Raw genomic sequence first — 13,021 nt, 5'->3', positions numbered from 1 at the left:
TTTTGTGTGAGCCTGTGATTGAGGCAGCAGAGATGGGCTGTGTGGTCTCCCCTCATGAGGCACAGTCATCCCAATCTTATTAAGAGCTGCTGTTGCTGCTGTGTCCTCCCTCCCTCTGTCATTCATTCTTCCTGCTCTCCCTCCCTCTTTCCTCTGTCTCTCTGCCCTTCTGCTGCTTATGCTCTTGTGTCTGCAGCTACAGAAAGAGACATAGATCATTACTCTGCGCTGCTGGGGAAGGCCTGAGGCTCACTTCTGCAGTTTTCTGTACCTCTCACTTCGGTGTCTTTCTTTTATACACTCCTTGCCAGATGAAAATGTCAGGAGAGGAAGCGACTCTGTCAAATGGGTAAGACTCGGCGTGTGTCATGATGACGTTTTTGTCTCTGTCGGATGCTGTTTTTTGGGGAGGGGGGGGTGCTTCATCACATGTGTGTGATCTAGCCGTGAAGCTCACCCGTGTGGACCAACTTGTTTATTGTTGGATTTCTTATTTTTAATCGCAGATCGATGTATTTAGGTCTTTGAACATCATCAGCAGCTGGAATGATCGTGTTAAAAGCTCTGTGAAGCAGAGTCAGCAAACTATCCTGTTAGACGACTTGTGTGTGCGTGATTGCTTATTGGTTTGCATGAGCTCTTGCAGTGCTGGTTTTATGTCTCTGTGTGTCTGATAATGATCAACATTGTGTGAGCTGCTCTCTGGAGAAAAGATCCCAGAATTGCTGACCTGGACCTCTTATTAGATTATTTGGACAATGTGAGGCATGTACATCCTGGACCTAACTGGCTGTCTTTGTTCTAGTAGTCTACAATTCCCTCCACTTAAAGAATGTCCTGTTCTATTGGCTTCATTTACTTTTCAGTGTCCTCAAGAGCCAGATTGTCCCAGAGGTGTTTTCCCGTTAGTCAGTACCAGTTGAGTTGGTTTCCAGCTTTAAGCTAATAATAAGGCCGATGTTTGTTGTCTTTTTTTGTCATTATCTCTGGGAAAACAGTGACCATTGTTAGTTTACCGATGAGACAATCTAAACTGTTTGGACGGTTACAAATTGAAATGTTTGGTTTTATCATCCTCTGACTGAGGTCTGAATCTAACAGGTGATTCGACCCCAGGAAGTTTAAATCTGTCGAAGATGACTGAACAATATGAAATAAAGTTCTGTTTTAGTTGCTTTTCAGTTGAAAATCAGAGTTGGACTCAGTAAATAAACACAACAACAACCTTTATACTGTCAATGCAATCAATCTTTTCAGTCTATAATTTGTCATCACTGAGTTTCACGTAATTCTTACTGGATTCTGCTGAGTGTTGCTAGTGGGCCTAAAAACTCAGTTGTGTTGTCTTTATACTTGTAGATAAGTAGTGTCATTTGCACGACTGATGACATTTAGCCAGCAACTAGTCCTGTAGTAACTACGGGTTTTGAGCTTCGTTGTTTCCTTGTTGTGTCCTTGTGCCATTTACGCTGAAAACATTTGATATCCAAGACATTAAGTCAATGTCCTTTATAAGTTTATTGGTCTGTCAACATTTAGTTTGGAAAAGTAAAAGTTAATCATTGTGAGCACTGTTAAATATCAATGATTGTACTGTATGTGGAAAGTAATGAGATGGTACCAGTCATCTCCATGGTAACCACACAATGACATCACAGGCTTTTAGGGCTAATACCGAAAGAGCTAAAAAAAAAAAAAAGAAGATCATTGTGCGACACGTAATGAAACAAGGACAACTGTTACTTCAGAAGTGATTTACTTTTAGACATGTGTCGAGTAAGACGACAGTATGTCATCCACTTCACAGCTAAATAAAGTCCTGGAGCGCTTTTTACATCAACTGGATGAGCAGGCATCCTGTATACAGAAGCTGGATGCCTTCGTTGCAACTGATCCAGGTTCGATTGCCAGCCTATGAGGCTTTCCTGCTTGTTGTACCCCACCCCCCTCCCTCTCTCTTTCTCTCTCCCATCAAGCTTAATTTTCAATGAAAGGCCCCTCTTGCCAAAATTCATATAAGAGCTAAAGCATATCAGAGTAGTGTTCTCCCCGTCATGGTGTTCAGGGTTTCCTTCAATCTCTCTCTTTTTTTTTTTTTTACTTTTTAAAAATGTTGCCCAATCTTATATAAACCAAACTCAAGGAGTCTCTAGTCTCTAAGACAGTATGAGGAGTTGACGTCCCTCGTTGAGGGAAACGTGACTCAGGACAGCACCAATGTAAGCTAATCGCTAAGTGCTACACGCTGTGATGCCTCCGAGCTTGCAGTCCTTTTTGGTTAAAGTTTTAAAACGCTAAGAATACAAAGGTGATATGATCAAAAGAGACAGCAGGCAGTCGCTGCACATTTGCTCTCAGCAATTGGGGCATCTCAGGTTGGAATAGCAGAGTTTAGCAACACATGGATGGACATGTGACTCTAGATGTACTCTCTGCAGGATTATACTTGAAATCAATGACATGAGTGTGTATGCTCTGTTCCCTTGTTTAACTTCCCTCCTGGCACTATTAATGGTTGTGTTAATCAACCCTTTCAGTATTTATCATCCATAGGTGACCAATCATAAAATGGGTGTATGTAAAATAACGTATTTATTTACAATTGTAAATAATCCTATAATAATATCCATTGCAAGAGTTTTTTGACACAGATCTTATACAAAACAGAGTACTAAGTTGCCCCATTGACAAACGAGCAGTTATCTGTACATGCTGGTTCATACTTTGTCATCAAAATCTTCGCCTGCAGCTTCCGTGGCCAAGCAAACAAAGGCGGACAACGATTGCACATTTGTGTTTCCCTCAGCGTTGTTGTTTCTGTGCTGTTGTCGGGCAGCTCCGTGAGCAGCTGGTCATATGGTGAACGCAGCAGTCACCCGCATGTCATTAGCCAGAGCTGCACGGAGCAACGTGTGCTCCTCTGCCGTGCTGCTGCTGCTGTGTGCATGTATGACGCGAGTTTATTGTTCCTCTGTGCTCCTATTGGATGGGAATGTAAAGTATATTAGTCACTGCTGTTATGAACATTAGTTGTAGCTGTGTTTGCTCAGCTTCTGCCCTTCTTGTTCTGGCACAGCAGATTGAAACTGTTGTGTCAAAGGGGTAATAGCTTACTGTCTGACCACATTTCAGATGTTGGGTATAAATTGAATTCACATTTAACATGCATGACTCTCAGTCATGGACCGGTCACGTGGAGGTCATGTGAGGGATGTAAAAAAATAGAAAGCGACTTTATTCAGGAGTCGGTAAAGGCCCTGTTTTGCCACCAGTAATGAAGGATGATATTCAAAGCTACTGCCAAAGCTGGTGATTTTCTAATGTACGCAGTTGTGCAAGATTTGTAATTTATGCCGATTCCTTCTGTAAATTGCAGCGTAATGCAAGCAGAAACAACATAAACAGCAAACCACTCTCCGAGGCTGGGCTCGCCTCAGGCTGCTTGTGTTCCTGTTTCTGTTTCACTCCTGAAACGTTAGATGTGTGCAAAGGCTCACAGACAGGATGACCATGTAAGTAAACGTTGACAGCTTGATTTTACATAGAGTTCGAAAACAACAGTGAAGTTTCACTTGGAGAATTGCTAGTTAAATAAACTGCATTGTTGTACAAAAGTGTATGTGACTGTATTTGGCCAGCAGCAAACAGGTTTCAAAAGAGTTTGTTTGAATCAGATCGACTCTTCTCGTGCGGTGGGAGATTGGGGAAGGGGTTAGCACTGTAGCTCATGGGTAAATGAGGCGTTTCTGTGTGGAGTTTGCATGATTCTAGGGGGTTTGTCCAATCAGTCCAGCCTCCTTCTGGAGTCCAGAAGCTTCCATGTTTGCTTGGCTATAAAACTGATATATGGTTGTTTGCCTCATTTGCCTCAGTGTGGTCCTGGGATGCATAGGCAACCTGAACCGAATGGAGAAAATCGATTAATGACGATATAATGACATATAAATTGTGCACTACTCATTGCCTGATGTGTGTATTTGCAGGTGCTCACGGTCTGACCTGTCGCTGGCTCTGGATGACTGTATGGCTGCCTTCGATCTGTTCCTCACAAATCAGTTTGAGGAGGCGCAGGCCCTTCTCAAATGCAGGTAAGGTGTTAGGTCCGCCGGGAAAGCTGCACACGCATTTGAGCCAGTTTAACAGAGCACATAGGCACAGTAGCTCTGGGGAAAAAGATGCAAAACAGCCTGAGTTAATGTTCTTGACTGAGTTTTGGGTCCTTGTAAACTTATATAGAAGATGACACTGCATCAGCGTGTCCATGATTATGAGCTGCTGGGAGGAACTCGTAGCATGAGTCGGCACCTTGCTACATAAAGGATTTTAACCCCCTCTGATTTTTTCTTCCTTTGTCTGGGTATAACTTATTATGCTATTTCAGATCTTCAAACTAACTTTGAAAAATAAAGCTGAGTCTGCTTATATAAAATCATGTATTTACTGAAGCAAAAATGTAATCTATTACTTAAATAGCTCATGTATAAAGGGCATCTTCCCCAAAGAACCTGGTAGCTAACTGTGCAGCATTTAAAAGCAACAAATGCGACCAAGTGCCTCTGATAACACCATGAAAGCGGCTGTCATCGCTGTGGTGGTGTTTTGACACACTTTTCTTTGCAGAACTGCTTCAATGCAGCCACAGTGGTAGTTTGCATCTTTTTTTGGGTAGAACCAGAAGTAAATGATGTCCAAGGGTTGTTCTGCAAATGTCTGGAGGACTGAAACTGGCAAAGTTGAAAAATAAATACAAAGCATGTCAAGCAGGCTCAGTAACAACATTAATATGACAATAAGTGTCACAAAAGTAGCATGAGACTTTATTTTAAGCATTATTTTAAGTACATTGATTTGTTAGCTGTGATGCAGACAACAGATATTCATCCCCAGAAGCATATAACTCAAATCCTTCATCAAAGGACATTGAGCTGAGCAGACATGACAAAATACCAGGATGGAAAGAATAAGGCTGCGCCACTTTACCTTTGATGCATTTGCACGTACGATTGATCAGATCGACCTCTAAAATCACGCCTCTTAAAGGATACTACTAATTTGAACAACAACATATTACATATAAGTTAAAACAATCCGTAAAATACTGATGCTGATGGGGTGTATGAAGTCTTTTACTGCTCTCCTCTTTTACAGAAACTAGTATATTATCTAATTAATGATGACTCGTACTGAAGTATTAATATTTTCCTCAGAAGACAGCAGGGAGGAGACGAGGAGATAGAGGTCACACAGGAGGAGCTTTGAGTGAAAGCAGTTTTGTATCCTCGGCAGAGATGTCACGTTGTGAGATGTGACATAGTATCCTACTTTAATTACTCTTAATCGTTATTGAATCTACTTTTGACTATAATCTACTCAAAAGTAGATTATATTTTAATGAGAAATGTAAATGCTCATCTGACAGATATTACAAAATAGAACAGTTGACTGTAACTAAACAGCCAGCAGATGACTTGCATGTAAAAAACTAAGATTTGATATTAATGTAGAGCGTCACCAATATTTCTTTATGTTTAAATGTAATTTTCAACTTGATTTGAAAGAAATATTTCATTATTCTTTAGTTTAACTCTCACAATCTCCTATTACTACTGTTAGAAAAAAAACAGCCAAAGTAGCTTTGGACTTGTGTCCTTGTCGTCTCACGTGACGGCTGCATATTGCGTTACTCCGCTATGTCTCACTGCACCAGAGATGCTCATCGATGTCTATAAGATAAACTAGCTCGCAGAACAACTGCTAACCTGACAGAAAGAAAGTACAAAACAATCAAGAAAGAGAAAATGAGAGTAACTGAGCAAGAGATGAAATCTGAGACATTGTTGGAAAAATGACTTAACCTCCGTGACTCTGAGTTACAAATTGTAAAATAAAACAAAACAAACAAACCTTTGTGTCGCTTTAAAATGACTCCACAAAAGCAAGAGGTTCCCATTTTGTAAAATTTTGCCTGGAATCCTTTTATCTCGGTCTCCTTTCTCTGGCCTGCCATCATAGGTGGTAAATAGGAGGAATTATCTGCACTGTATTAATGTATTGCTACTTTATGATCCCTTTATGTTTGTAGTTATAGTCCTCCTCCCTTTTTCATTCCATCGGTCCATTCTCTCTTTTCTGGCTGCACTATATATTTTTTTTTAATGTCTTCCATGCACCTACGTTTTTGTTTTCTTTCTTCAATTACCCTCTTGGTTTGGACAGTTTCCTCTGTTCTGTTGTTTTCTGCTCATCATTATGAGCTTTACTTGGGCCTGCATCTTGTTTACTCACCTACCTGTCTGTGTATCTTCATGTCTTTTATTTGGCTCCTTGCCTGAACTTCATCCTAAAACTTTACTGGCAACTGCACTGATGACACAGCAGAAAATAAGTCCCTGTCAGGAAACGTGTCTAAAAAGACTCGGCAGATGAGGGATTCACAGCCTCTTAAATGCTAACGTCTTTATGAACTGGCACTCACTAGGACGTTGCTCCAATGTTTTCATCTACCCAGGTTGGGTAATCTCTCTTTCACTTAACTTCTTAAAAGTTAAGTGAAGTAAAAAAAAAACAGCAACCCTGGGCTGCTTGTTAGAAGATATACCTCTTTGTGTAATGCTTCATTTTCTAACAATCATCTTTAAATAAACATTTCAAGAATGTAGTAAGACACCACATAAAATTGATTTGAAAGAACTAAATGGGATTATTTTATCATACCAAAATAAATATTGTCTTGGCTCTTCCTGTTTAAATACAGCGCCTGTTATCCATCTGTATTAACCGTACTGTGAGGCCAGGCTGCCCACTCTGCCAATACATAAATAAACGTAGAACTTTTAATTGTTTTGGATCTGTTGGGTGAGTTTCAGAAAATACATTTGATTTCAATAGAAGTGAACGTTATCCATTTGATCCTTGAAGTCCTTTGGTCTTCCACTGAAGGTGGCATGGAAAACTTTAAGTAATGTGGGATTTTTTCCACTGGAGACATAAAAAACAACTTTAAATCTAATTTGCTCAATATGTTTCATCAAGAAAAACAAATCTGATCTAAATGTTGCGCTGTGTCCCTGCCTTTTATTGGAAAAAACATTCAATTAAAATGTCTCAGCTTTGTAAAATAGTTCTTCTTCTTCTTCTTCATTTGTTTATTTACTGCCTAAAGAGCGAAATTACCGGAGTCAAATTCCTTGTTGGACAATGTTTGAACCTGGCCAATAAAGATGATTTCTCTAATTTATTGCTTTCTTAAGACCTTTGCTTTTGTGGCACTAGTGGCCTTTATTGAGAAAGTAGGTAGACAGGAAACAGGTGGGGGGTAGACATTGCAGTACAGAGCGACAGGCTGGGACTCGAACCTGCGCTGCCTGCACGAGGACTACAATTGTAGTACAAATGGCACCCCCTCAACCCACTGAACTATCCAGGGCTCAAAGACTTTGGACTTTCTAATGACTTCTGGGTTGCAACTTTACTCAAAAATGATTTTCTTCTTTGCAATATTGAGTATTGAAGGTGGGAGGATGGATCTGTGTTATTGTGTTTTTTTACCATTACTGGGCTGCAGATATGCGCTGTTTTGTGTTATGGAAGAATTTCTTCATTAAACGCTCCAGCGCAAGTAACAAAGAAGATCTGTGCTCGTAAACCAGGTTCCCTGGCTGACCTTTCAGCTGCTGCACTTCCATCTCGATTCTGACGTGTCAGTCAGAAGATGTCAGCGTTCCAGTTAACAAAATTTTCCCTACAAATCTGAGAGAAAGTGTGGACTGCGGACTTACTTTCTCACGTTGAGGTTTAGTTGTGGCTGATCATCTCCCTCAATCTCTGATGGGATATTGCAGATTTGTCACATAAAAGGCTTCATAATCACTTCCACAATTGAAGTATTATTTAAAGCATAAAATGTACTAGTTCTCTTTTTAAACCTTCAGTTAAAGGGCTCATTGTTCTCTCTGTCCATGTTTGACAGAGAGCCATGTTTGAACATGGCCACATTTATAATTATAAAGTCACTCAGAACGTCTAAGATTCAGACTTCAAACTCATACAATCATCTTCTATGTGATCTCTAAATGCACCTTTACTATCATATTCCACAATATCCACATTTCTAAAACCGAATTACCGTGAAATGGGCCTGGATTTGATCTTAATATAGATATAAAAGTTCTGCTGCATCACCGTGTCACATGCATTGGACATGCCCAGTCGCACTTCAGTTTCTGGCTTCACGGGGGGCGCATTCTTGATCATTCGTGTCAAAGTACATTTATTTCTTTTGGCAAACAGCTTAGTAGTATTTTGAGTAACATGTATTTTTAAAAATGCATGTTACTCAGAAATGCATGTTAAAAACCTTTGTGTACTCAAACTTTATGGAGGTGTAACATGGGGTTGACCTCACTCGGGCTTCTGCACAGCGATGGGTCAGAAACAGACTGGTTTTATGGAACTTTGTGGTATGAGCTACATTCACAAACACAAATTGAATCAGAAGAATCACATCCTGCCCCGAGTTAAAGATCCTCAAGTTACTTCATTGTCCAATTTTTTTTTTATTCTCTGCACTGCTATCAGAACTTATAATCACAAAGTTGCTATTATTTCTCTCCCGGTCTCAGCTCTCGAGGCCTGAAGGCCACTCCTTAGCTCCAGTTTCTTCTTTCAAATAATCGCCTCCTTTGTGTTGGTAATTTTGTCCTAAGGCGAGATGGTAGACGTTTGTGTGGATTCCTTTGTTATAATGAGTTGATGTTTAGCGGAATGTGATTAATTTGATTTCCCGGGTGAGAAGCAGTTCTGCAGAATCAATTCTACAAAACAGAAATACTCTGTTGTTAATCATCTTCCTTGGTATTAACAACATCCATGATTAGCCTCTAACAACGGCAACACTGGTAACATCCGATGCTGCTGCGGATGTCCTGATTTCTCTTTTGATACCCTTCCTTTCGGCCCCTGAGGTGCACCTTCGACAGGAGCATGCATGTGTACATGTGCATGGCTTACAAGGAACTGATTTGGAGCAGATAGTTTGATTTGCCACATTAAGGAGAGCATGAATGCCAGAAATAAGCATTGTGTGAAATATTACAAGGAGCTTTATTTATATTTTTTCCTTTATGTCAAGATAAATTAATCAGACAATTTGTTGAATGATCATTTTCACATTCCTTCAAGTCTATTTCTCTTTCAGCAGAATAATTTGCTAAACAGTGTGTATTTTTCTTGCTTTGTTGAAAACCGAAGAAAATAAACCACCTTATTCAGATTTTTACGATTTGCATCTCTGAAAAGGGTTTAAAGGCAAGCTGGATGGCCTGGGGTCTTAGGCTTATGATATGTAGTAATATGTTTAATGTTGCTTCACTGTTTTGAGAAAGAAACACTAAAAGAGTAAATGTGGGGAACAACAAGTCCTGAGGATATAAAATGCCAACTGAAGCCTCTCTTTTTAGTCCATATATGCTTCCAGTTCTTTCCTTCTCCAGTCTGTCCTCTTCATGTCGTCACCATCTGTTTGTGTCGCAGTCTGGTGGGACAGACGCTCAAATGTGCACAAGCACACAGAAACTAATTTATTAAAGGCTCTTTCAGGAGAGAGCATCTGTTATACTGCAACAGCGCCTGTGGACTAAAGTTTTTTTAACTTTAATATGTTCCTTTGTGAAGGAACTTGCCTGAGCATTTCTACAGCAGTTGGACCTCCGCTTTATTAGAGACGGTCTTAAAATCACAGAAACAAATGTTACGAGCCTACAGAATCAATCCCGTCAATTTGCTGGCTGGACTTAACTTTTTATAGTCTGTGACTATTCCCTCTTGGAGAATTAGCATTTGGCAATATTAACCGTGTGCGAGTATAGTAAAGTTAAAGGCTCACATGATCTGTTATCATCCATTTCAGCAGCGTGAGTCTCTACTGTGTCTATTTTAGGGCTGCAACTAACGACTATTCTCAAGCGATTAGTCGACTAATCGGATTATGACTCAAAATTATTAAATGGCTCTTATTTAGCTCTCAGCTTTTTACATTTTGCACAAGGTTGTTTAAATAATGTGCTAATTATGAATCAAAAATAGATCTTTTAATGAACTTTACTGCCAGTCGGTGGTGTTGTGCCATATTGTTTACCTGGTGCTGTACTCTATTGCGGTGCAACTCTCAGCAGAGATGGGAAGGAAGGCGATGCCTTACTCTGTTCATTTTTTTTGTCGATTATAGTCGACAATTAAATTTGCCAGCGACTATTTTTATCATCGATTTTTGTCTATTTGCACATATCTCACACCAAGTCCTTTGTGTCAGGGGAAAACAAATCTCTTGATCAACAAATGTAGGACTTTTTAGTTGTTGCTGTGTTGAGCAGATCTATCTTCAGAGTCACAGGACAGGTGGGGAGCCTTACCAAGCAGCAGGCAGAGAGTGAAAAATGATATTCTCATAAGAATTACCATACATCATTCAAAAAAATGGCTAACGTACTTTACAAATGTGAAAGAGTAAGGGTAAAAGAGCAAGAGTTATCCTTGTGATTTCCTTCCATTGTAATTTAAAAATCCAACTGCTTTAGCTCCAGTTTATCAAGGTGAATGCAGCCCTTCTGGTTTATAGTAAACAACATCAGCAGCTACAGTACCTTCCAGAGGGATTCATCAGAGGGCTTTTCTGTATTTGCCAGCACCCTGCACAGACATGTCCAGGCCAAACATAGTTCTAATCGTGCTATTACTCTCTCATTATCTCTTACTGTCCCTTTAGCGTATGATGTACAGTACAGTAAGAGAATGACTCTTCATAAGGCGCTGAAATGTTTGTCTTTAAGGCGTGCCGTGGCCCATTTGAGGTGTGTTAGTTTTTTTCACTAATGTAGAGCCTTACACCACCTTGGTGTTTTTAATGTTTTGTACTTTGGCTGCAAGAGCACTGTAGCTTACACAAACTGGCAAAGCTAAAATAAAAAAAGAGATAAAAAACTGAAAGTAGTGTACCCATATGTATTCACCCTCTTTGTATTTTAGTAACACAGTTCTGAGAAAGACCTTCAACAGTTCATAGTTATTAGGGCCCGAGCACTTACAGTGCAACGGCCCTATTGTATCTGTAGGAAATGTTCTCGTTTTTATTTTCCTCGTCTTTATTTTCCTCGTTTTTCTTCAGACGAAATGAGGGCCTTTTTGCCCCCTTAAACGTGCCCCAAAAGTCACCAAATTTTGCACGCAAGCCAGGCCTGGCGAAAAATTTGATATTGCGCCCCCTAGAAAACTTGGTGCCTCAAGCCCCACAATACGGTTTGACGTACATGCACGAAAATCGGTACACACCTGTATCATGTCGCAACTAAGTCTCTTGGCGCCATGGCCGAAACCGAACAGGAAGTCGGCCATTTTTAATTAATTGTGTAATTTTGGCGCAATTTATGCCATGTCTTCGGCTGCTTCTTCGTCCGAACCGTAACGTGCACCCAGGTGTGTTATACATCAAAATGTGCGTCTCGATCCTGCGACGATGACATTACTTTTCTCAGTCAAAAGCATTACCGTGGCGAAGATAGACGCCAAAAAGCGCGCCCCCCCTTCTTCTGATTGGTCGATATTTGATAGTTCCTATTTTCTGCCATAACTTGATTGGTTTGATATAGAGAGTCGTGGGTGGTGTCATCGGACTTAGTTTTGAGTCCTTGACCTTTATTGATGAAAATTGCACACGCAAAGGCCCGTTCATCGCTGCTTGCAGCTTTAATTCACCTTATTTCAATGTATGCATAAATACACCTGCTGTGAAAAAGCTTCAGGGTCTTACCGAAGAGCACAGTAAAAAGCGTGGACCTCTACAAATGGATCAGGACTAAAGAAAAATGGATCAGGGTTTGGTTATAAGAGGATATTGAACAATCTGAATACACTTTGGAGCACCATGTAAAAAGAAAAGGGGGAAATAATATGACGCCACAAAAAAAAAACAGCCAAGAGAAATGGCTCAGAGCCCAAGAACACCGTGCCGACAGTGAAGCGTGGTTGTGACGCATCACACTGCGGGATGGAAAATGCCAAATACGTTCAACTTCTTGAGGAAATCCTGATTCAGCCATTGGGCGAATTAACAGGTACAAAATTTCCCCTTTTATAACCTTGACCCTATGCTGAGTAGTAGTAGTAGTACTTTATTTTTTGTTTTTGTCTAATTTATTTCACAGTTCACATTTTGCTATCTAATAAGAAAAGGTCAATTCTCAGTGCAGAATATCCACAACTGAATATCCACTGATTTAATCCACTAAAACAATCACAACCATTAAAACGACTACCTTTTGTCAGTGGTAAGATGTTTTGCTTGTTGGGATGTTTTCGCCATGGCTGCACTACTTTTTTTTTTTTTGCAGCAACACAAACAGAAATGGGATCAAGGCAGACCTGCGCTCCCTTTTTTTGCAGAAGTTACGTCATAACTCCTCTTGCATCATGGGACATTGCGGTGGTTACACATGGAGACATGGCTTTAGAGCTCCTGGAGACGATGGAGATGATGCCGGCCGTAGTGCTGCTGTGAAATATTTGAAATTCTCAGCTACTTCCAGTATTGCTGCAAACTGACATTTTTCTCACAACTTTGTGTTAAAAGGTTTCTCAGCTTAAGTTTGCTTTACTGCTTTAGTACTTAAGTAAACCTGACGCAATGGAAATGTACAGTAATACCTGCAAATCTCTGCAACTCAGTCTGTTATCTTCTATCTTCTCTAGCACCCTGCTTTTCGCTGGGTTTTTTTTAATATATATATATTTTCTTATCCCCTGATTTTTTTTTTAATGTATTTATTTTTTTTTCCTTCCCCCCATTTTTTTATCACCCAGTGCTCCTACCTAAGTGGGCTTGCTCTCCCTCTGCCAACCCCTGGAGGGCCCTGCACTGAGCTCAAGCCTGCTTGCTTGAGGAGTGAGCAGGCCCTTCTTTTCACTAGACAGGGTGGGGCTTCCCTGGCCGGACGTAGCGCGTGGAAGGATCACGTGATTCCAGCCAGAT

At 40.3% G+C, this 13,021-nt stretch overlaps 1 protein-coding gene across 4 annotated transcripts in view; it reads left to right on the top strand.

Annotated features, from left to right (window-relative positions):
• The window catches only part of ttc39a (tetratricopeptide repeat domain 39A), a 38,416-nt gene that overhangs the window by 11,100 nt on the left and 14,295 nt on the right, over positions 1-13,021 (top strand). For 2 of the 4 annotated variants that reach the window (XM_061738235.1, XM_061738236.1), the window contains one exon: positions 3,984-4,088. In XM_061738235.1, the coding sequence (XP_061594219.1) occupies positions 3,984-4,088 (105 nt within the window). Of the gene's footprint in view, positions 1-56; positions 350-3,376; positions 3,513-3,983; positions 4,089-13,021 lie in introns of those variants that run through there. The other 2 variants (XM_061738238.1, XM_061738237.1) reach the window with 2 other exon arrangements.

The sequence above is a fragment of the Cololabis saira genome, chromosome 13 (genome assembly GCF_033807715.1).
Source record: "Cololabis saira isolate AMF1-May2022 chromosome 13, fColSai1.1, whole genome shotgun sequence".
In the NCBI taxonomy this organism is placed as follows: domain Eukaryota; kingdom Metazoa; phylum Chordata; class Actinopteri; order Beloniformes; family Belonidae; genus Cololabis; species Cololabis saira.
Note: the sequence above shows the minus strand (reverse complement) of the source record. Positions and strands in the feature narration are given on the sequence as shown.